The sequence below is a fragment of the Centruroides sculpturatus genome, unplaced genomic scaffold, assembly GCF_000671375.1.
Source record: "Centruroides sculpturatus isolate CEXI.00-Female unplaced genomic scaffold, Cexi_2.0 scaffold1018, whole genome shotgun sequence".
Lineage (NCBI taxonomy): Eukaryota > Metazoa > Arthropoda > Arachnida > Scorpiones > Buthidae > Centruroides > Centruroides sculpturatus.
Genome location: NW_019385496.1, coordinates 100,610 through 121,570, shown reverse-complemented (window position 1 = coordinate 121,570; position 20,961 = coordinate 100,610). Strand labels below are relative to the sequence as shown.

The following is a 20,961-nucleotide window of genomic DNA, read 5'->3' as shown; positions in this document are numbered from 1 at the left end:
CGAAAATAACTTTACATAAACTTTACCCCTAAATCCCCTAAATTAAACGATTAAATTCCTCCAGACGTAATTAATTTAAATAATTGTATTCCTTAACCCGGTATTATTATACATTATCTCTAACCACACCCGAAAATAATGCTTTATTGGGCTCGAAACCTCCATTAAATATAATTTTTTGGATCGGTTTAGGTTCGATTGCGAATATTTCATCCCTCCTTTCGTATTTATTTAACTGTATATTATTAATATTTATAATATTCTAAGCACTTTTCTGTGTAATAAACAAAATAATCACGTCTCCAGATTTTTCTTTATATAAAAAAATCCAATAAATATATCAATATGGCAGATTTCGCTTTATCTTTTAAGCTAGTAAAATTAAAATTTTATCCATTTAATATCGTAGATAATTAATATTATTATTTAATAATATAATAACGAGAGATATAAACATCAAGCATTACTCCGATCGAACCTAATCTCGATGAGTCGCCTATACACCTGCCACTTCCTTAAACGAATCGATGCTCATTGTAAACAACTTCGCCATCCAGATTACCTTGATCTTGTCTACCTTTCTCCCTATTCGTGGCCTTCTATTATCACGTTTATAAACCATCCCACGGAAGGTAGCGGCACATAAATGATAAATAAACTCATAAATTGCAGAAACAATTTTTGTCGGGTTCCTCCTCCTTCTCCGACATCATTTTCCCAGTGTATAACGGCTGATGAAACAATTCATTTTTGCGTTTCCTCTCGACGTATACGTGACAGAATACAATTACTACGGGACGACCCCCTACAACGCAGAAGACAACGTCAGACTTTCTTTTTTTTTTTCGCTTCTGCTTTGTTTTGTGGGGCAATTGGTTTCGTGATGCGTGAAATATTGATATTGTTATACAAGCAGTTACGTCAAAAGTCACGTAATTACGAGCGATCTCTCTCTCTCTGTGTCCAGGTCTTCTCTCTAAATTACGCTTCAACTAGGATAGGCGGATGATTTTTTATGAGAAATCTACCGAATAATCGAGTTTGTGCTTTTCGTGTACCAACTGCGATAACTAAAATTGATCCGAAACTATGAATTTCGGTACATTACGACACGGAATCTTACACCAATCGTGTGGTTTATATAGCGAAGACGTGTGTAGTTTGGTAGTCGTTTAACACAATTTTTACATCAGATTTCTTCTTGATGTTTCTCGCTACACTTTCCAAAATTTACATAATTTGGGAGGAACTTATTATATTTACACTCTACCCTTACTTATTCCATTTGCAAGATGAATGCCACACTATTTTCCACCTTCATAAAAACGTAATTGGGTGGAGCTTGCAATGTTTATATTTATGATTCTATTAACGAAATGTAGATTTTTTTGGGAGGAGTACGATGCTTAGAATAAACTTAATTAAAGGTTTTTTTTTCTTCTATAAAAAAACAAGCGATAGCAAACCCAAGTAGGTTGCACATGTGCAGAATTCATTCTTAAAGGTAAGCAACTAGCTAAAAGGGTAGGTCACAGGAAAATTTTGTGATTTCTAAATGTGACTGGATTGCTGTTTTCCTCGTATTATTTTAACTATTATTTCTAGCCTTTCGTAATAAACACATTTCAGATGGTTGAGTCAGATAATGTACCACCAGATGTAGGCCTCCGCTTATGCGAGGAAGAAAGAACAATAATCTCTTGCCCTCTAAGGAAAGGGGAAAAAAAATCTTAATTTTACACTTGGCATGGGCCTCCGAGGGTCTGGACGAGTACACGATGTTAAAAGGGACTCGTTCAAGCTGCATTCGTCGATGGCACGTTTCACGTTTTCATATTTTAATTACCTTAACTGCATTAATAATACCAAAAGTCCAGTTTCGTCACGAAAAGGATATATTGCCCGAGGTCGTGTTCGAAATCGGAGGTTGTTACACCTGCCGAGTAGGTGGTGTCCTTAAGGATTTTACCCCGCCGACTCTCTCTCTCTCTCTTTTTTTTTTTTTTTTCTTTTTTTAAATCATTCCGAGCTTCGCTGTGACCCAAATGGGTCGTTCACGTGATTACATAAAAATCAGCTTTTTCCCACTGTTCCCGGGACCTTTCACTTCACTATAACACTATAAAATCCCTGAAAGGGAGGTTGCCGGCGAGTTTACTAATGAGCATTCCTTTCTTTCATCTCGTCATTTTTTAAGGAGATAAACAGTCAAACTGGTAAGAGTTCCTCCCGAAATCCATCATAAATCATTCCTGTCACGACAAAACAAAAAAAAAATTATTTTCTTCTTCTTCTTCTTCTTCTCTACCCTTTCCAAACGAGCAAATTAACCGCATTTTCAATATGGCAGCTGCAACAAACGGGTTTTAATAAGCTAAAATTCAAGTTGATTAGGGTCACAAGAATGTTTTCAGCTGGAAATTCTTCGTCACGAAATACCACCCAATCATCTACTAAAGTAACTATTCTCCGCTTGTATTTGCATAGTTTAAAGTAGTAAAGAAACCAATGCATCTCCAAACGGGCATTAACCTTAAACAAACTTTCATTTTCGAATTAAATTATACTCCAATTATCCTCGACTAGACCCAATTTTATATAATTCTTTTGTTAAGAAGGTAAAAACCTTCTGTTCTTAGATACTAGACTAAGATCTAATAGTTTTTTTAAAATAACCAATAAGAGAATAGAAATATACGTTTCCGTTACGTCACCAAGAAAAGAAGCCTATCGCGTGTTTTCAATGTTACAACGAAATACCAAAGGCCAAATTACATCATTCTCTCGCGTAGGCCAATACTGTACCACTATATATATCAAATTCCGCGTAATTTTTATTTGGTTTGTGATTATTACAGTAATTTAATCGTGACGCAATGTCAGCTATGTCTAATGTTATAGGTTAATGTAGTTTTCCGCATCATCTCTCTCCTCCCTTTTTTTTATTTTCCGCATCATTAACGATGCCCACATTTTTCAAATGTCCATCTCGAACCGGGGAATTCCGTACATTCTTCCTTAATTAACAATGTCTCTCTTCCTGTACGCCTTTCAATTCAATATTGAAATTTTCTCTGACTCGCCACTCTGGCGAGTAACGGTAATAGTGCATTATAAGTGTTGCGCGAGTGTTCTAAAATAGAATATTCAATAGGTCACATCTCCGTGTGTTACCGAACGTAACCGCTCTGTTAACAGACCACATATTCAAAAAATAAATTATCTTGAATTTAAAATATATTATTTTTATTTATTCTTCTCCTTTGAAAAGAAAAAACAAATTATCCAATCCGGAGCCCTCTTACTATTTTAAACTCCTATTTTAACGTTGTCGTTTTTGTAAAATTTATGGTAATTGGTTAAAAATTAAAACATTTTTTTTAGATTTTTATTATTTATTTTATTATTAAATATATAAGCAAAATTGTCGTAAAATTATTAATAAAATGTTTTATTTTAATAAATTTTAAAAAATAACGATTAATTTTAACATATTGACGATATCCAATAGGAAAATATTACACTAATCTAGTTTTTTTTTTCGTTTATTAATGAACTAATCTGTCATAGGCTATTAATTTTGAAATATTATTTTGATAATTCCGGTTTTAAATTGTTTTTATTTAATATTCGGTCATTTTAATTCCTATCTATTTAATATATTTCATTATAAATAATAATGTTTATGACTTCATATTTACCTCCAATAGCATGCAATTACATAAAATGAATTATCAGAATATCTATTTAAACAATATTCTAATTGATGATTAAATAGAATCCATCAAATATTATTTTAATGATGTAATAACAAATAAAAAAATATTTTATGAATTATTTTTCCTTTTTATATTAAATAATATTATTTATTAATTTTCACCAATCAGAAACTTCGTAATATATTTTCATCTTCTACACGTCATCAGTTCTATTTGAATTAATCTGGTATAAATTTTCTGTAAAGTTTTATTTATTATTATTTAATATTGTTTAAAAATTAGCAATTATAAATGTATTTAAAATTATTATTATTATTATTATTATTTTAATTATGCTTAACGAATCAAACTATCGTCGCTTTCCACGGTTGCTTAGCAACCATTAAAATTGTTTCCGATCACGTGACGGAATCGTAACAGCTTTCTTGTTTATTTTGAATAATTTATGGAGTTTTTTTTTAATTTACATTTTAAAATATTAGAAATATTAAATGACAACTCTACGATATAAAATTACCATAAATTTAAAGATTTAACAATGGAAATTTAACTTTTATGGCAATAGTGGGCGGTAAATGCTATTTTACGATTGGTCTGCTCGTCGGGGCATAAATGTTACAATGTAATCACGAAACGAACAGAGGAAACTAAAATCGTAAAACACGATCGTTAGTTTAAATTACATCATCATCAAATTTCGAATTAATCTTCCGCTTTTCTTCTTTTTTTTTAATTATCGTTACATGTAAAATATTACTCTTTTTTACACTTTCATTTAATAAATGTATCATCAAATAATCCCTATCACGTGTCATCATCAATTACCAATAATTTAACGTACTAAGTATCACGTGATTAATGGCAGCAAAAATTTAATATTTAAATAACCTTCCTCCAATCAATTTAACGATATTTTGCCACGTGATCGATTAGCAAACGATGACGTTTATTAATAAACGCTCAAATAGGTCAGAGATCACTCTCGCGCTACAATGTACAATTATTTTCATTGGATGTTATAATGGTTGCCATGGTTCCGGTAATAAAACAAATATCGTAACTCAAATCTAGCTTGTCACGTAACTACGTTTAGTCGTTAAATCGGCGTTGACGTAATTGTTATCGCACATACGTCATCCTCCAATCGGCTCCGTCGTGCGTTACCACGTGACTTTGACGCCTGCTAATCTTCCTGCCGTTTTGCTCCGCTTGTTATCAATTTAGCAACTTCGTTTTCAGATTGTTTTTATTAACTTTTCGGCAAGCTCGACATTCGGATGAATAATAAATGGAAACGTGTTATACGTCGCTCATTATCTAACGTCGTCACCAATTACGTCGCGCGTTTGTCTCCTAGCAACGTAGTATTTAAATTTTGAAAAATTTTCAAATCGTATTGCGCTTCGCCGATTGGCTGTTGGAATTATTAATTCGGTTTCTCCAAATTTAAATAATAAGTCTTCTAATATTAAATTTAATAATTGTATAAAGCAAATATGAATTTTTGTGTAATATATTTATCAATTTAAAGTAATTAACGAAAAGAAGCAATAATGAAGTCGCTTGTTACTCATATTAATGAAAGTCGATTTCTTAATTAAAATGTTCTTTAATTATATTAATGTATTAGTAATGATCATTTAATGAATTAATAAATATTTTAACAAATTAAAACTTCATTCCAGAAACTGATTGGTGCAAAAATACATTTTAAAAATGCAGACGATGACGTCTTTAAATTTTAAATTGTTAATCACGTGATTTATTAAAGATTTAAAATTTACATATCTAAAGCTCGATTTTATTTTAAATTAATTCATAATTTATGATTTTAATTATAAATTACAGACAATATTTAGCCATCGCATCAAAAATAGTCCGGCCGGGACAGGTGTATAGAGTGGCAATGACCATTTTATCTTCCTCCCATCCTCTTCGTATACGAGCGTCGTTACTTCGAGAAGGAGAGGAAGTTGCCTCTGCTAAAGAAACTATGGAACCTGGAGACACGAGATTATTATTAATGGAAGTAAGTTTAGCATGTAAAGTGCTTAAAATGCAAATAAAAGCGTAAATCGATCCATCTGAAAAAAACACACTCCACCCTAACGATAATGAGATCATCTGTTGTTATAGATACCGTAACTATGGTGATTTCAATACATTTATTTATTTATTTTTTTAATTTTTTGAATCATCAAGGTCGATTTATTTTTATGAATAAGTTTATTTTTATTTTTTTATTTTTTATTTTTTTGTTGTTAAAATTATTTATTTTATTCTTAAAACTTAATCATGAATGAAAATGTCAAATCAATTTTAATTTAATTTCTTAAAAAATAACGTCATTGTTGCTATGGTTACTGCCATGTTTGTTTACGAATTGTTCGTATTTTCTATTGTTTATTTTGAACTCTTTCGTTACGGAATTTAACCTAGTTTATTAATTATTTGATTTTAAAAATAAGATTTATTATTATTATTATTATTATTATTATTGAAAAAGTACAAAATATTTTTAACTATATTTTTCATCCGTTTGATTTTAAGCCGCAGTGTGGCGCATTGTCGTATGAAATTCAAAAATAATACACGTCGCATCGTATTTATTCGGTATTTTGAATACTTAAATAAAATATATAGATATATATTATATCATCATAATTTACAAATAAATAAAGATTACACCCGTAAATGCCACTTCTTTTACGATATGTAGTTATTATTACGGACAGAAAACACGATTTATAACCAGATTAACTTTAAACTGATCACATCATTGGTCAGAACTGGAGTCAAGATTCGAATTGATCCAATCACGTTGTTGCTTTTAAATTAGAAGTTAAATGCCGGACTTAGCGGCAAAAAAAAGTAATTTTATAGTAACTCGTGTGTATACTTTACTCTATTTAACATAAACAGGACGTTACTCATTGTTTACGGTTAACTAACCGTACCAATTACGACAATCGATACCTCGATGCTGGAACTGATATTCGGGAAAACGGGCGTGGTTAAGTTATGAAAAAATTCAAAATAAAAAATATAATAATAATAAATAAATAAACAAAACTATTCTATAATAAGATGTGGCTTTTTCCATTATTCAAAAATGGGCGTGGCCTATTTTAAATTCAAATTTAAAATTGAAAAAAACGATTATCTCTCTTCGGACTGGTTCTTATTGGAGATTACGAAAGAGTAGGCGTGCACCTCGTTTAAATTCAAATTTAAAATAGGAAAACCGGCCACACACATACTGTTTTAGATGAATAAAAGGTACGTTGCTTGAATTTAGGCACGGGTGAAGATCGTTCACGTGATCGAATAAGCATCATTTTGTGAAACAGTTCACGTGATAGGACGAAGAGCATTGTTCTGAGACAATGTATCTTTTTCCTGTTATTTGTGTAAAATGACAGGAAATGTTTAGAGAACGAGGTTAGAACGGTCTCATCCTATTCAGCTTCAAGCGTGTCCTAACGAAAAATCTTTCTATTAAATCATCATATTAAAAAAAATTCACGTCTTCGTGTCGATCGTTTACGCATCGTGGGACAATTTTGTTTTCCTAAAAAAACTGTACCAGATTGTGGTGTCGTATCCCACTTATCTTCGTAAAATTTAAAAAGTGACTTAATTTTCGACACAATTTTATATATGTTTTTCTAAAATTAAAATATACTCATACTAAAAGTTAGTTGTTTAGTGAATATTAATGTTTAAAATGTCAACATTTGCAGCTGTTTTTCCACTTGCAACTGTTTTCTCGGTAAGCAGAATGAGGAGCAAATGTTAATCACATTGTTTTCTGGTGCTGTATCATAAAAAATGAAACATGACTGACGATTCAGTGCTTAATCTTCTTTCAAATTTTATTGCCGTGTTGATGATTAGAGTAATTTGATTCTAATTCCTTTTCCTGGAAGCACTTGTAGAGAATTTATCCTGCAGATTTATCCGCAGGATAAATTTATATATCTTTTTATACTTTCTTGTAAATGGTAGCTACCCAAAAAGTTAGTTTATATCATCACGACGTGTCGAGTTTTCCTTCTCAATTATACTATAAATATACTGAGAATAAATATATCCTTGTTATCATATCAGATAAATACTTCTTCGGGATCTACTGATAGAATCTAACTTCAGTTTCTCGTGTATCCTCAGGAGTGATCCTTGGAGTATTTTCTTTTCTTTCTCTAGTATTAACTTGGACTTAATAAGCACATTTATATTGAAGTATATCTCTTTGGCACGTTACCCTCCGTATCTTCTGAAGGGCCTCTTTACCTCCACTTCTTAGGTGGCGCCTCACTCGTACGGTGGTTCACGAATCGGCCAGGTGGAACCAACCGGGTCAAAACTCGACCGTTTAATAATTCACAAACCGAACCCAACCAATCCTATTCAATTCGTGTTCATACTCTATTAAAGTTATTTTATAAACCGGTTGCTATACGTTTACTTCATTTATTTGTAAGAAAATGAGGTTCAACGTCCTCTTCATTTGTGTGATTACAGAGATTTTTTCGAATTCGAAACAACCACAGACTTTGTTCTATGCAAACAGAACTAGCAGTTATGTTGTTTGTACACTGATTTCTTTGATGAAAGTCGAAATTTCGATACTTCTCGGATGAAACGTCACGTACAGTACAGTACTGTACAGTACCTGCGCTGGCAACCTTTTTAAAACTGTATCTTAAAGCAGTTCTTTTGCATCACATTTTGATATAACCAATGTTTTTATACGTCATTTAATCTTGAAAACAGCTGTTTTACCGATTAGCATTTGTCATTTCTGTCAAATCGGCGGCACTGTTATCGAAAAATAAGACTCTCCACTTCACTTTCAACAACAACCCTGTAGGAAGACTTCGCTGCATCGCTTCATCTTTTATTCATATATCGATGAGAAGAACGAATACGTACACACACACACAAAAAAATATATATATTTTATAAATAATTCAAAGAAACAAGAAATTTTAGAAGTCAATCATTTAACTCTACTTTCATATTCTACAAGAAAAAATATAGGCTAAAATTATCTGAAATTAAAGAATAGATAAATCTTCGGGTGGGATTGATGGCATCAGATGTAGACTCAGCGATACTATTCTTATAAGTTTAAGTCACTATAATAATTATGCATATTTGCTTATACACTAAATAATCATCTAGACACATTTACGACACTAATACGCTAATAATAAAGTACAAAATAGGAAGACAAAACAAAAATACCCTTTCTGGAAGAGATAAATCTTAGTCCAGTTTGTTATTTTTACTGTAAAAACTCTATTTGTTTGGTTTTCCAGTGGAGTTACGTCTGGTTCGACATGTGGTTACCAAATGCCAGACTGGAGTCACACATGTTTTTTAGTTTGATTAATGATTTTTCTAATCAAAAAGCAGGTTTAATATTTAAAAATATCAGTATATCCGACATATGAGAAACTGTAAACGACAATTTTGTACGTAATTAATCTTCGAAAGGCAATTTACACCTGTAATCGACGCCATCTTGGATCGTGACGCGATTCAGACTTCCTTTTTTTTTTATTCTGTTAGTCACGTGTGAAGATTAACACGTGTGTACTGTGTAATGAATAATTCTAAATCTGTTAAAATACGAGATATATTTAATAATATATTTATTCAATGAAAAGTATGAATGCAACACCATATTCACTGCATCCAACGAGAATATACCACCGCACCCATAATTTTCATCACTGTAATTTATAACAAGCGATTATAAAAAGTTATTTTAAGACATGACGGATTTAACATAACTCGGATACACTAATTACATTTAAAACTGCTTTAAACTACGAAATTTTTCTCTTAAATTTATACGCGAAGCGGCGCGACGTAAAATTAACCCATTATTTTCAAACATGGTAGGTGCCTATTATGAAACTTAAATATGCAAATAGGTCGTAGCAATAATCTACTTAAAGATAATAATACTAATTTACGTAATAAATGTAATTTATTACGTTTCGTATACGCAATTCAAAAACATATATAGGTAGTCGCGCGATGTAAACGTTCTTCTATACTTGACCTCATTTAATATAGAAAATAATAATTAAAGATATTTTCTGAAATGATTACGATTAATTAATTAATTATAACGTAATAAATGATACAGAATCAATTCGATAATCGTATTTCTTATCAGGAAAGTATTTCGCAATCGCGTTGCTCGACGAGCGAAGGACGCGACGCGACGCGCCGAATAAATATCACCTTCCGAGATGCTCTTTAAACTTTACATGCGTTTAATCCGAGCATTTTTTTTTGTACTTTAAACTATAATTTAAAATGGTTTACAATTCTTAGAATAGAGAACTCGATCTACCCAAACAACTTTAATTAATTCTGAAGATGCAAAGTCAACGAACCGATAGAAAAAAAAAACTTGCACAGGACCAGTGATGATCGATATCAGTCGATCTACCTGTTCCTCGGGTGGGAAACGCCTCAAAATATAAAATTTGACAACAACGTCCTCCATTTTTGCCACTTCTACACAATACATTTTAGTTTCCTCTAGCGCAGCGGCCCTTTTTTGGTAAGGAGTTACGTACGTGGCAAGGTGAACACGTCGACAGAAAGGTGTCAAGGTCGCTTCAATCTCTTTTCTTCCCAATTATTTCTACACAGAAAAATAAAGAACCGACGAGGGTTCGCCATCTTTGTTCCATCGCAACCAGATTAAAAGATAGTTTGGCTCGAATAACTCTTTTCCAAGGAGGAACAACCCGTGCATAGACACACTTATCAATACCTCGAGGCATCGTAAGACACGATATTGATCTCTCCCTTCTCTTCGTGCAATGAGTCGCGCTACCTCAGAAACCCGTGCAATCTTTTTTGATTTGTGTGTTCTTCTCTTTAACACTTTTATAATGATTCGAAAACGATCAAACTTCACATTTTTCAACGTGCATCGGGTGGCTTTTTAACGAGTGTTGCCGTGGGATTCTATAATTACGTTAGTTCTTTCCTCAATTCTCCGTGCACTCTGCATAAGAAAAAGTTGATCAATAAAACGTGCCGTGTCATATTTTTTTTTAAAATAAATACGTCTTTGAATATCTTAAGGATTTCATTTGTTTTGATTTCCGCTTATTTCGGACGTAGTAAACATGCTATTACGTTAACAATAGTAATCATGTATTTAGGACAAAATGTCGTTTGTTCGGCATGAATTTTTGGCTTGATTATTCTTACAACGGAAACTCGCCTTTATTTTTCGTTTTATGTATACGTTTCTCTATAATTATTTTCTAATTTATAAAAAAGTTAATGATTTTTCTATTACTGTAACTCTTTGAATAAGTCTAAATAATTAACAGATGCACTTGGCGCCATCTGTTAACCTATATATAAAACTACCTTATATAAAAATCAAAATTAAATTTTTAAAATCTATTTTATTTTCTACATTTTAACCTTTAAAATTATATAATTTACTCTTTTTATTCAAATATTTTAACGAATGAGCTTTAAAACGGCAATAAATTGCGTATTAAAGTTTAAAAAATTGAATATCCAATTAGAGTACATTTGAATTTGAATTTATCCAATAACGGTATTTGTTTAATTAAAAAATTATTTACACGCTCTATAATTGGCTAGTTAAAACTTCCAAAAGTATATTTATTTGCAATCTACGCGTTGTCTAATGCCATTAGAATTGAAGCTATACTTATCTTCGGAACCATTAAATGCGTGAATAAACTATCTGTCCGACATTTATTTCATTCCCACTTAATTATTCAGTGTTAAAACGAAGAAAATGGTCGAACACGATTCTATTTTTTATTGTTACACGAGAATGTAACCTACATTTCTTTATTAAATTCTCGATCAATGGAAGGTTTAGTCGAATTTCTTCATAAATGCTACCTACACCTCATAATTCACGTTTGTCTACCTTTAAATTTTTTCTTGCTTATTAAATTAACTTCCTAGTTTCAAGCACAATAGTGAGTATTGTATACGACTCATTGTATCTGTATAATAGAACTTATTCTATAAATGGATATTGTTGCAAGATACTAAGCTGCCTGCATTATGACATTTTTACTTCCCCGGCTGTTATATATAACAGAGGGAAAGTGTGGCCATCGGTCAAAAAATGACCCCCTAAGATATAAGCTTAATAACCCCCTGTAATTTTTGTCGAAAATTTCTGAAATTTTGCAGGGTGTTCGTGTATTAGGGGGATTGATGCTGTGTTAATTTTGGTGGTTAAAGGTCGAGGGGTGGGAAGATAATGGAAGTCGTGTGTATCTCCAATAGGGTCGGACTTAATGAAGATTTTATTCGTTATTAACATTTACAATTTTTTATAAAACCCATCCCTACCTTCGAAATTGAGCTTTTTGCCATTTTATAATAGTTAAAAATATTAATAAAATATGATAACAGATGGTGCCACCGAAATTTTAAATCTTGACGGGAAAGTTGAGCAACTCGTTGCTGGTTTATTGTTGTGGGTATATAATAATTATCTTCCTAAATACTTTCAGGTATCCAGTAGTGTCAAGGTGGGTAGATACAGTTTAAGGGTCGAAGGCAGCATCAACGGAGTTTTGGGAGGATCCGGTTTTCATAACGAAACGGAGTTGGAGTTTTCACCAAATTTCCTGACCATTCTCATCCAAACCAACAAACTCGTGTACAATCACGAACAACCCAGTGAGTGTTCCTCGTTTATATTATTGTTAATATTACATTTTTCTGAGGAAATTACGTCGAAACCTCCCCCCAAAATGGCCATAATTTTTTTCCTTTGTCCATACATAATTTTTTTCCTTTGTCCATCTTGAATCTAAGTCTATGGCGTGAAAAAAAAATATTCTATAATGATTTTTAACTTATATTTCATGATTTTCACGAAATGTCTCTAGTCCTCGGTCCTAATTTTATTTGTTGAGGTGACAGAATCCCATCAAACATCCAACAAGACGATTAAATTAACTGGTTTATTAGATAATGGCATTAATGGAATTAACTTGGAATAAGACGAGTGGACGTCAAAGAACCGATTTAAGTAGATTACGTATGCAATTAATGATTAATTAGGCATAATATTTAAAGATATCGAATGGAAAATTAGCAAATATAGAAACGTGACGTTATTAACTAGGCACTTTTTTGCTCTCCTCTTTTAACGAGGGGATGAAAACCATTTTTTTCGGACGTCTCCTCTTCCATAAGGCGGAATTTCGATCAGCGGTGACGATTCTTCCAACGGCTGGCGAATTTTATTAATAGACGGGTACAGAATTCCATACGCGTGAGTGACATATTTAACACGAGATTTATAAAGGGATGTCACGTGAAAGAATATTATGAAAAATTCAAGGAGTGGCGCTATTTGTCCGCGGAATTTTATATAAATTCGCTTCAACGCGTAGTAATAACAATAAATTTCTAATGTTTCGTATTATACAAATTTCTTTTTGTTGTGGCACCCCTACGATACCGATTAAGAACCGGGGAATGGGGTTTACTAAATAGAAAAGCATACATCTCCTTACATTGTGTACAGTATGAGGGAATGATTTAGTTTATACATTGGATAGAGTTCACTAATTATTATTATAATTGTTGTTTTTTCATACTTCTTTTTCAGTTCGAATTCGTGCAGTGATGCTGACAACAGAATTAAAACCCTATTCCGATCCGGTTAATATTTATTTGATCGTGAGTGGAACATTGGACAAACTATAATTGAGTAAGTAATGGCGGAGGAAGTGTGCGTTAAAATGTATTTGTCGTCGACAGGATTCGAGGGGATTCATCATGAAGAGGTGGGTGTCCGTTTATCCGCATTTGGGTTTCGTCAGCGTCAAATTCGTTCTTCCTAGAGATTTTCCCCACGGGTGGTGGACGGTGAGGATCGTGGCGCTAGGCCAAGTGGAAGAGAAAAAAATTCTTCTGGAACGTTGGTTCAGTCACAGGTACGACGTCAACGTCATACTACCCGCCTTCGTACTGGATTCGGAAGAAAACCTGGAGGGTTCTATCATGGCCAACCACACCAACGTGGCGCTGGTCCAGGGAAACGCCACCGTCAGAGCCTACGTGCGATCCCTGAAGAAATCCAAAGGAGACGACACGTTGCAGAAGGATCTGTTTCTGCAAGAGAACGTCGTAGAAGTGAGTCTCGTTCCGCGTTACCTACGGTAGAATACCTACGAAATCCGCGGTAATCCTGGAATTTCGTTTTCAGTTTTACGGCGTGTACGATTTTAGTTTCCCCATGAGAAGCCTGCAACAATTGGCCGGCTCCACGCCTCTAGACCAGTGCGAAATCGAGGTGCGAGCCAGCGTGGGAGAGCGTTTCTACGATATCGTGGTCACGGGTTACGCCAGAGCTCGTATCATCAACGACACCCTCAATCTCTTCTTCCTCGGATCTCAACCTCAGATATTCAAACCCGGAATGACGTTCCATCTGAGAGTAAGTGATCCCATGCCATATTTCCACCTCATTTCTCGGAGGTTAATTTCCATTTTACTTTGATGCTCGTGTAGATCGCCGTTTCCTATCACGATTTCGTTCCCCTTTCCGAAGAAAGGTTGTCCACTTCCTCTCTTCTAATCGAACCTATGGCAATAATGGAACTGGGAGGTAGAAGAAGGTTGAGAGAGATAGAAGAACACTTCGACTCTACCGGAGTTCTGGAAATATCCATCGAGACTCCTCAAGATGCCGAGAGAATAGAAGTTTCGGTAAGTGTACGACATACTAAATAATGTTATCGATTGGGTAATTCGTATGAGTATTTCGCTATTTTGTGTGGCTGTATGGCGCCCCCACACATTTATTCTTACGGGTAGGATTGGAAACCACAGCCATACGTAAACGAAATGTGTGGCCTGGTAATCCTCGTGACGAAAATAGCGCGTGATCTTTCCCACCCCAGACTTAAGCCGTCGTTATATAGTTGTACTAATAAATTGCGATATAAAACGAAGACAGAAATTAGCCGATTGCGGGAGGGGTCCGATGCAAACCGTTACAACGCATCGCAGATAATTACCATTCATGTAAGCCATTGATATCTGTTTCTCGACAGGCGAGATACGAAGACGAGCAAGGGCGGGCTCAGACGTCGATAACTCTATTGGCACATTACTCGGAACGCAAAAGAAACCTTCAGATAACTTCCAGCACAAAACTCGCTCAAGTTAGTCTTTTGGTGTTTTCACAAAATTAAATACTAATTTAACTTTTTATGATAATGAAAATAAAATTTGGCTTTGTGTCCACCAGGCGGGAGAATTCGCAGTTTTTCACGTCAGGAGCGATTTCCACCTGAAAAGTTTCAATTATTTGGTAAGAAGAGCGAAAGCGTAATCCGTCCACGTTACGTTCCTTCACGCGTTAAAGACTGTTCCTTTCAGGTCATGTCCAAAGGCATAATACTTCAGATGGGAAGCGAAAAAGTGGCGGGTCTTGTCAAGAGCATCACTACTTTCGTGGTTCCCGTCTCGCCGGAAATGGCTCCCAGTCTGTCCGTTCTGGTCTATCACGTGACTAACGACGGCCAATTGGTGGCCGACTCCATGATACTTCCCGTCAACGCCGTCAACAGAGTGCCGGTAGGTACGCCTATTTTACCGTCTTCCACCCGGAGCCTACCCCTTCTAATAATTTAACTCCGTTTTGCAGTTTACCTTGGACGTAAACAAAAAACAGGATCGAACCGGTAACATTATAGAATTGGTACCCATCTTGAGCACGGAAGCTCGCGTGGGACTTTCGGGCGTAGACCTGGATACGGTTTCTACTCAAGGATACAACGATCTCACTCCCTCTTCCGTAAGTATCTGCCGATTTTTACCAATTTTCAACCCAGGGTTTCGATCCAACTTAGTGTGCAACGCACTAAATATGTGTCGGGATCCAATCCCAATCCGACGCCAATGTGGAACTTCTCTACTAACAACGGAATGGGGATTCTTTACTGTTTTATAGGGGTTCCATCCTCACTTTTAACAGATGGTTCGACAGGCGAGGCTTTGTGGTGTTTAGGAGAACAAATGCCTTGGTGTATTAGTCTGCTTAATTCGAGCCAAATTCGAAAGTTAACCGAAAATTTATTTGTCATTCCAGTTGTTGGAACAAATGTACAAGTTCGAGAAGCATCACTTGCTTCGGCAACGCGTCTATTGGCAAGACCGAGAAGGGGGACCCAGCAAAATAGAATACTTCAGCACGTCTAATTACGGCACCGACACTAACAAGACTTTCGCAGTATGTATGTTACGTTATAAATTTATCTCGCCTGGGAAACGTCATATTCGTTAGTTTACAACCACATTTAACACGTTTTTCTTCTGTCTTAGTTCTCGAGTCTGGTCGTATTCACCAATTTGAATGTCGGATCTCATCCTCGTAAGTATCGAATACTACGATGCTAGTTAATTGTTTACAGTTTACGAACAATTCCCCCATCTTTCTACAGGTGCGTGTCTACAGACGGACGGTCTCTGCAGGAACGGCGATTGTTATCCCAGCGATAGAAAGTGCGACGGTTACAGAGATTGTTCGGATGGTTCCGACGAAGCCGCATGTAAACAATTTGACGTTGTTGTCTCTCGAGATTACGTCAAGTTTTGAAATTTCTAACGAATTTACGCCATTTCAGGCGAGACCGAAGACGAGAACGAATTGCTACACTTCTTCATTTACAGAAAGAACAGACAGAACTCGTTCGTGGATGCCACCGCCAGCGATTTCGCCTGGCACGATGTTCTTCTCGGGTATTTTATTGTTTGTTTATTTATTTAGCGCTAATTTTAACCGGTAAACAACTAAGATTGCTCCTATCTGTTTAAGCCATCAGAATAACGATTTCGTGGAATGCGAAGTACCCAAAGGTCCCAGCGTTTACAGGCTCAACGCCATAGGAATAAGTAAATTGCACGGTTTGGTTATACTCGAGGATCCTCCTCTGGTAAGTACGGTTCTTACTCGCCCCTCCCAAAATCTAAAACATCCGGTAACAATGGTCGAACCGTTAGCACGATTCGGCCAGACCCTTCTTCATCACCATAGAATCGCCGGAAGTGGCCATCATCGGAGAACAAATAGGAATCAAAGTGGCGCTCTTCAATTTCCAACGCTTCGAAATAAAGGTAATGGCGTTAAAAACACGGGGAAGAGAATACAGAATTGTAGACTTTGAATATTTGCGCAGGCGGAAGTAATTTTGGCGCCTTCCGACGACTACAAATTCGTACAAGTGGAAGCTTTCGGTGTGGTGTCATCGTACGGTCCCCGTTTGACTTCGGGAGAACACCAGCATTTGGTTTACGTAAGCCTCCAGTATTTCAAAAATCGAAACCGATACGTTTTCTGGTCAAAACACGTGTTTATCGAATTACAGATCAAACCGTACGGACAGTTTATCGTCCACGTGCCAATAGTGGCTACCAGGAAAGGAAAGATCGAAGTGGTAATCACGGGTAGAACACAAGTAGCTAAAGACGTCGTCACCATTCCCATGGAAATTCTGGCGAGTAATTTTATATCCTCTCGCGTTATTTTTACGGTTAACGTAGAATAAAGAATAATTTTAAAAAATTAGCCCGACGGCGCTCCCGTGACCGTACACACGTCGCTCTTACTCGACATGAGATCCGAAGCCTACAACATAAAATACCTCAACTTGACGGTGGCGGAAGATCCCATAATTCCTCTGGAGGAGACGTACAGGCGTTACCTTTTCGGGTCCGCCAGCGCCAGGGTGTCTGTCATAGGTAAGAAACGGATCAATTTATAAAAATTTAAAGGGCAAACCGTAACGGGTACTCGATCTTCAGGCGACATCGTGGGTGCACCTTTGCCCACGGAGGATTTCGTGGACGCCACGGACGTCGGACACAGTTACTCGGTCAAGTCGGGGGATCAAGTCTTGTTCAATTTCGCTTACAACTTGTACACCTTAATTTACTTGCGCCAGACCAATCAGCTGCACGCTCCTATCACCAAGAAAATCTTGGAGTATTTAAATCGAGGTACGTTCGTTTTCTCTTCGTTAATCATTAAAGCTTCGTCCATTTTCAAAAATTTCATATCACAAATGGTTTTCTAGCCTACGTATTCGCTTGCGTATTTTACAAAGACAACGCATTCACCATGTTTATGAAGGAGCCCAGCGTTTGGTAAGCATGGCGGATTCGGGTTCTAGAAAATGCTTTTAGATTACCGATAAAATTTCTGCATTTACAGGTTGACGGCCTACGCCGTTAGAATTTTCCACTTAGCGCAATACCCCGATTGGGAAAATAATTTGTATCTCGACCCCGAAATAATAACCAAGGCCACGAGATACATCTTGAGAAAACAGACCTCTCAGGGTTCTTTCTACGAGACCACTCTTCATCCTTGGAACGGAAGAATGGATCCCAGGGTGAGTCGTCGCCGATTCTATTTTTAAATTCTTAGCAATAACGGAGTTAATTTCGCCTTTCCGTTTACAGTCGAAAAGTTCTTTAGACCGCATTCAGTACAAGAACATCTCTCTGACTGCGCACGTGCTCATCACTCTGTGCGAAGTTGACGATCTCGTGGGAGTAAGTATCGACTGGGAAGAGGACGGCGCGACTTCTGTCGACGTTTTTGACCGCTTCCCACTGTTCTAGGATTTACGAATCGAAGTGGCTTCGGCCAAGAAGCGAGCCACTGCCTACCTAGAAACGCAGCTACCCGATCTGAACCACCCCTACGAAGTGGCCATTGTCACTTACGCTCTGATGTTGGCGGGAAGCGCCGATGCTCAAGTGGGATTTTCCAAATTGGAAAACAGCAAGTTGTCCGCAGGTTGGTTTCTTCTTACCTCCAATTCAGTAAGTAGCCGCCGTTCTACCGTTTTGCCTTAAATTGTTTTTTGGAATACTACAGAAGGTCTAGTGTATTGGAGTCCGGAGAAGATCCCTCCGCCGCAAATGGTTTATCAGAACCAGAGGCCTTTCCTGCAACCGCGTTTGCCTCGGAAGCACGACGCCATGGCGGTGGAAGCCACGGCTTACGCTCTCATGGTATACCTCAACTACGGCGGTCTGTACCAAGAACATATCGTCAAATGGCTCAACAGCATGAGGATGTTCGACGTCGGCTTCATATCCACTCAGGTACTCGCCCATTTCTTTGCCGTTCCTTCCTCCCCAGTGTAGTAATGGCGTTTGGTTTCCAGGACACCATAGTGGCCGTACAGGCTCTGGTAGAGTATTCATTCCGCACTCACATACGAGAGATCACCAACATGAAGTTGACCGTAGAATCTAGTTCCAACGCTGGAAATATCCAAACTGTTTATGTCACCCAGAAAAATTTGGCGCAAAGAAAGGAAATTGAGGTAATCCTTTATAATTTCCAATGGTGTTTTAACACTAAGAGATTAGCTGGTGTAGGCCTAAATGCGCAAGTTTCTTTGTTTCGCATTTTGCAGATCCTGCCTAACGTTTGGGGACACGTTGAAGTCCTGTCGCAAGGATCGGGACTGTCCATTCTGCAACTGGACGTAAGTTACAACGTGGATCGCGATTTCCTGATGCTACCTTCGCCCGTTCCCGCTTTCGATTTGACGATAAGAGAGTTTTATCATGGAAGAAATAAATCGCACATGAACATAGAGTGTTGCGCCAAGTAAGTAGGCTCTTCCCCTGCGGGCGTTAGCTAATCCTTTGAAAAATTACGATGTGACTCTCCTTTCAGGTGGCTGTTGACTTCGGAGAGTCCTACCAGCGGAGTGGCGGTTATAGAAATTTTACTACCCACCGGATACGACGTGTATCGACCCACTATGGACGACTATGTCAGGAGCCAAGTAGTGCCCAACTTGAAGAGGGCCAGGGTACTACCTAAAACCGCAGTTTTCATGTTCGATTACGTAAGTACCGTGCAGTTTACGCAAAGATTGTACAAAATAGTATCCGATAACGCAGTTTGATAAATTAGTTAGGGAACGAATGGACGTGCGTCAAGTTTACTGTCGAAAGATGGTTTCCGGTGGCCAACCTCACCCGCTATCTGAAAGCCAAAGTTTACGATTATTACGCACCAGGTAGGCATTGGCCACTGCCATAGGTAGGCCGATTAACGTATTTTAAACACAAATTTCTATTATTTCAGAATACAGTCAAGAAATAATATTCGAAGACTACAGTCTTTACGTGCTGAGCATCTGTGAAGTGTGCGGTTCCTATCAGTGTCCTTACTGTCCCTACTTCAGTACTGCCGTAACATTAACCTTTAATTGGGGAACGGTTTTGCTAGTGGCACTTTTACATCTCTTCTTTTGTAAATACCCTTCGTGATGCCACGATTCTTTAACCTCGTTAACCCCAGGGAATGCTCCGTGGTGTGTGTATGTGTGTGTATATATATATATTTACACGACGTGTACTGTACATAAATTACGTTACGACCGTTCATTGTCCAAAATGAAGAAAAGTTGCGCGCGGTCGTAAGTCATGCCTCCATGTCCCAAGTGTAAAACTTGGTTTTTAAATTTTACACATTTATTTATAGAAGAAGCGTTATTTTGCAAATTATTATCATCGACTTTTTATTAAATTTGTATATAAAAAGCGGCCTGTGAAGTTCTATTTCAATCTGTTAAAAGTGCACTTTTTAATTTTTTTATACTTTTTTGAAAATAAAATTTATTTGACTTTTGAAATTACTCGGAGTAGTTTCTGATTTGTTTCATTTTGTACTGCTACGACACAAACTTAAAACATTAAGTAAAAAGCTACATCCGCCCTGTAGCGTGTCAGTTCTGTATGACAAAAAACTAATTAGAATGCAATTCACACGATAATTTCAGCATAACTATATCAAATATTCCCAAAATTTCCTGTAGCGTGGAGCAATTAAATTACTTATTGTATTTTGTAGAAACAAACTGACCAAATATGCAAAAGCAAAAATTTATTTAAAAACAAAGATAACTGCCTAAATTAAAAGTCAGAAGTATAAAGTAATTTACAATTAAGATCAATTTTTTCAAAGGTAAGATCTGATAAGTTATACAAACCCTTTTTGTTTTATTTACAATAGCAGAAAACTTTTCGAATGTTTAACGTAATTTACCATAATTTCGTGCCAATAACCTGCATGGGTGTATTACACTCAACTAAACATTGTTAGAACTGAAATACTCCTTCGAATAACACGCTGAAATACACCTTCGAATAA

General features: G+C 36.2%; 1 protein-coding gene across 2 annotated transcripts in view; it reads left to right on the top strand.

Annotated features, from left to right (window-relative positions):
• Nucleotides 1-20,961, top strand: part of LOC111639517 (CD109 antigen-like) — a 21,354-nt gene extending 393 nt beyond the window's left edge. The window contains exons 2-31 of one of the 2 annotated variants that reach the window (XM_023385406.1): nucleotides 5,568-5,748; nucleotides 12,272-12,440; nucleotides 13,381-13,451; nucleotides 13,533-13,907; nucleotides 13,981-14,211; nucleotides 14,286-14,483; nucleotides 14,831-14,941; nucleotides 15,028-15,090; nucleotides 15,159-15,356; nucleotides 15,427-15,576; nucleotides 15,871-16,011; nucleotides 16,104-16,152; nucleotides 16,223-16,330; nucleotides 16,406-16,520; nucleotides 16,597-16,714; nucleotides 16,782-16,895; nucleotides 16,958-17,074; nucleotides 17,147-17,275; nucleotides 17,348-17,519; nucleotides 17,583-17,777; nucleotides 17,855-17,924; nucleotides 17,992-18,172; nucleotides 18,243-18,335; nucleotides 18,405-18,582; nucleotides 18,664-18,893; nucleotides 18,956-19,117; nucleotides 19,211-19,407; nucleotides 19,477-19,651; nucleotides 19,720-19,825; nucleotides 19,894-20,961. In XM_023385406.1, the coding sequence (XP_023241174.1) occupies nucleotides 5,568-5,748; nucleotides 12,272-12,440; nucleotides 13,381-13,451; nucleotides 13,533-13,907; nucleotides 13,981-14,211; nucleotides 14,286-14,483; nucleotides 14,831-14,941; nucleotides 15,028-15,090; nucleotides 15,159-15,356; nucleotides 15,427-15,576; nucleotides 15,871-16,011; nucleotides 16,104-16,152; nucleotides 16,223-16,330; nucleotides 16,406-16,520; nucleotides 16,597-16,714; nucleotides 16,782-16,895; nucleotides 16,958-17,074; nucleotides 17,147-17,275; nucleotides 17,348-17,519; nucleotides 17,583-17,777; nucleotides 17,855-17,924; nucleotides 17,992-18,172; nucleotides 18,243-18,335; nucleotides 18,405-18,582; nucleotides 18,664-18,893; nucleotides 18,956-19,117; nucleotides 19,211-19,407; nucleotides 19,477-19,651; nucleotides 19,720-19,825; nucleotides 19,894-20,078 (4,582 nt within the window). In that variant the 3' untranslated portion in view covers nucleotides 20,079-20,961. Of the gene's footprint in view, nucleotides 1-5,567; nucleotides 5,749-11,275; nucleotides 11,726-12,271; nucleotides 12,441-13,380; nucleotides 13,452-13,532; nucleotides 13,908-13,980; nucleotides 14,212-14,285; nucleotides 14,484-14,830; nucleotides 14,942-15,027; nucleotides 15,091-15,158; nucleotides 15,357-15,426; nucleotides 15,577-15,870; nucleotides 16,012-16,103; nucleotides 16,153-16,222; nucleotides 16,331-16,405; nucleotides 16,521-16,596; nucleotides 16,715-16,781; nucleotides 16,896-16,957; nucleotides 17,075-17,146; nucleotides 17,276-17,347; nucleotides 17,520-17,582; nucleotides 17,778-17,854; nucleotides 17,925-17,991; nucleotides 18,173-18,242; nucleotides 18,336-18,404; nucleotides 18,583-18,663; nucleotides 18,894-18,955; nucleotides 19,118-19,210; nucleotides 19,408-19,476; nucleotides 19,652-19,719; nucleotides 19,826-19,893 lie in introns of those variants that run through there. The other variant, XM_023385407.1, reaches the window with a different exon arrangement.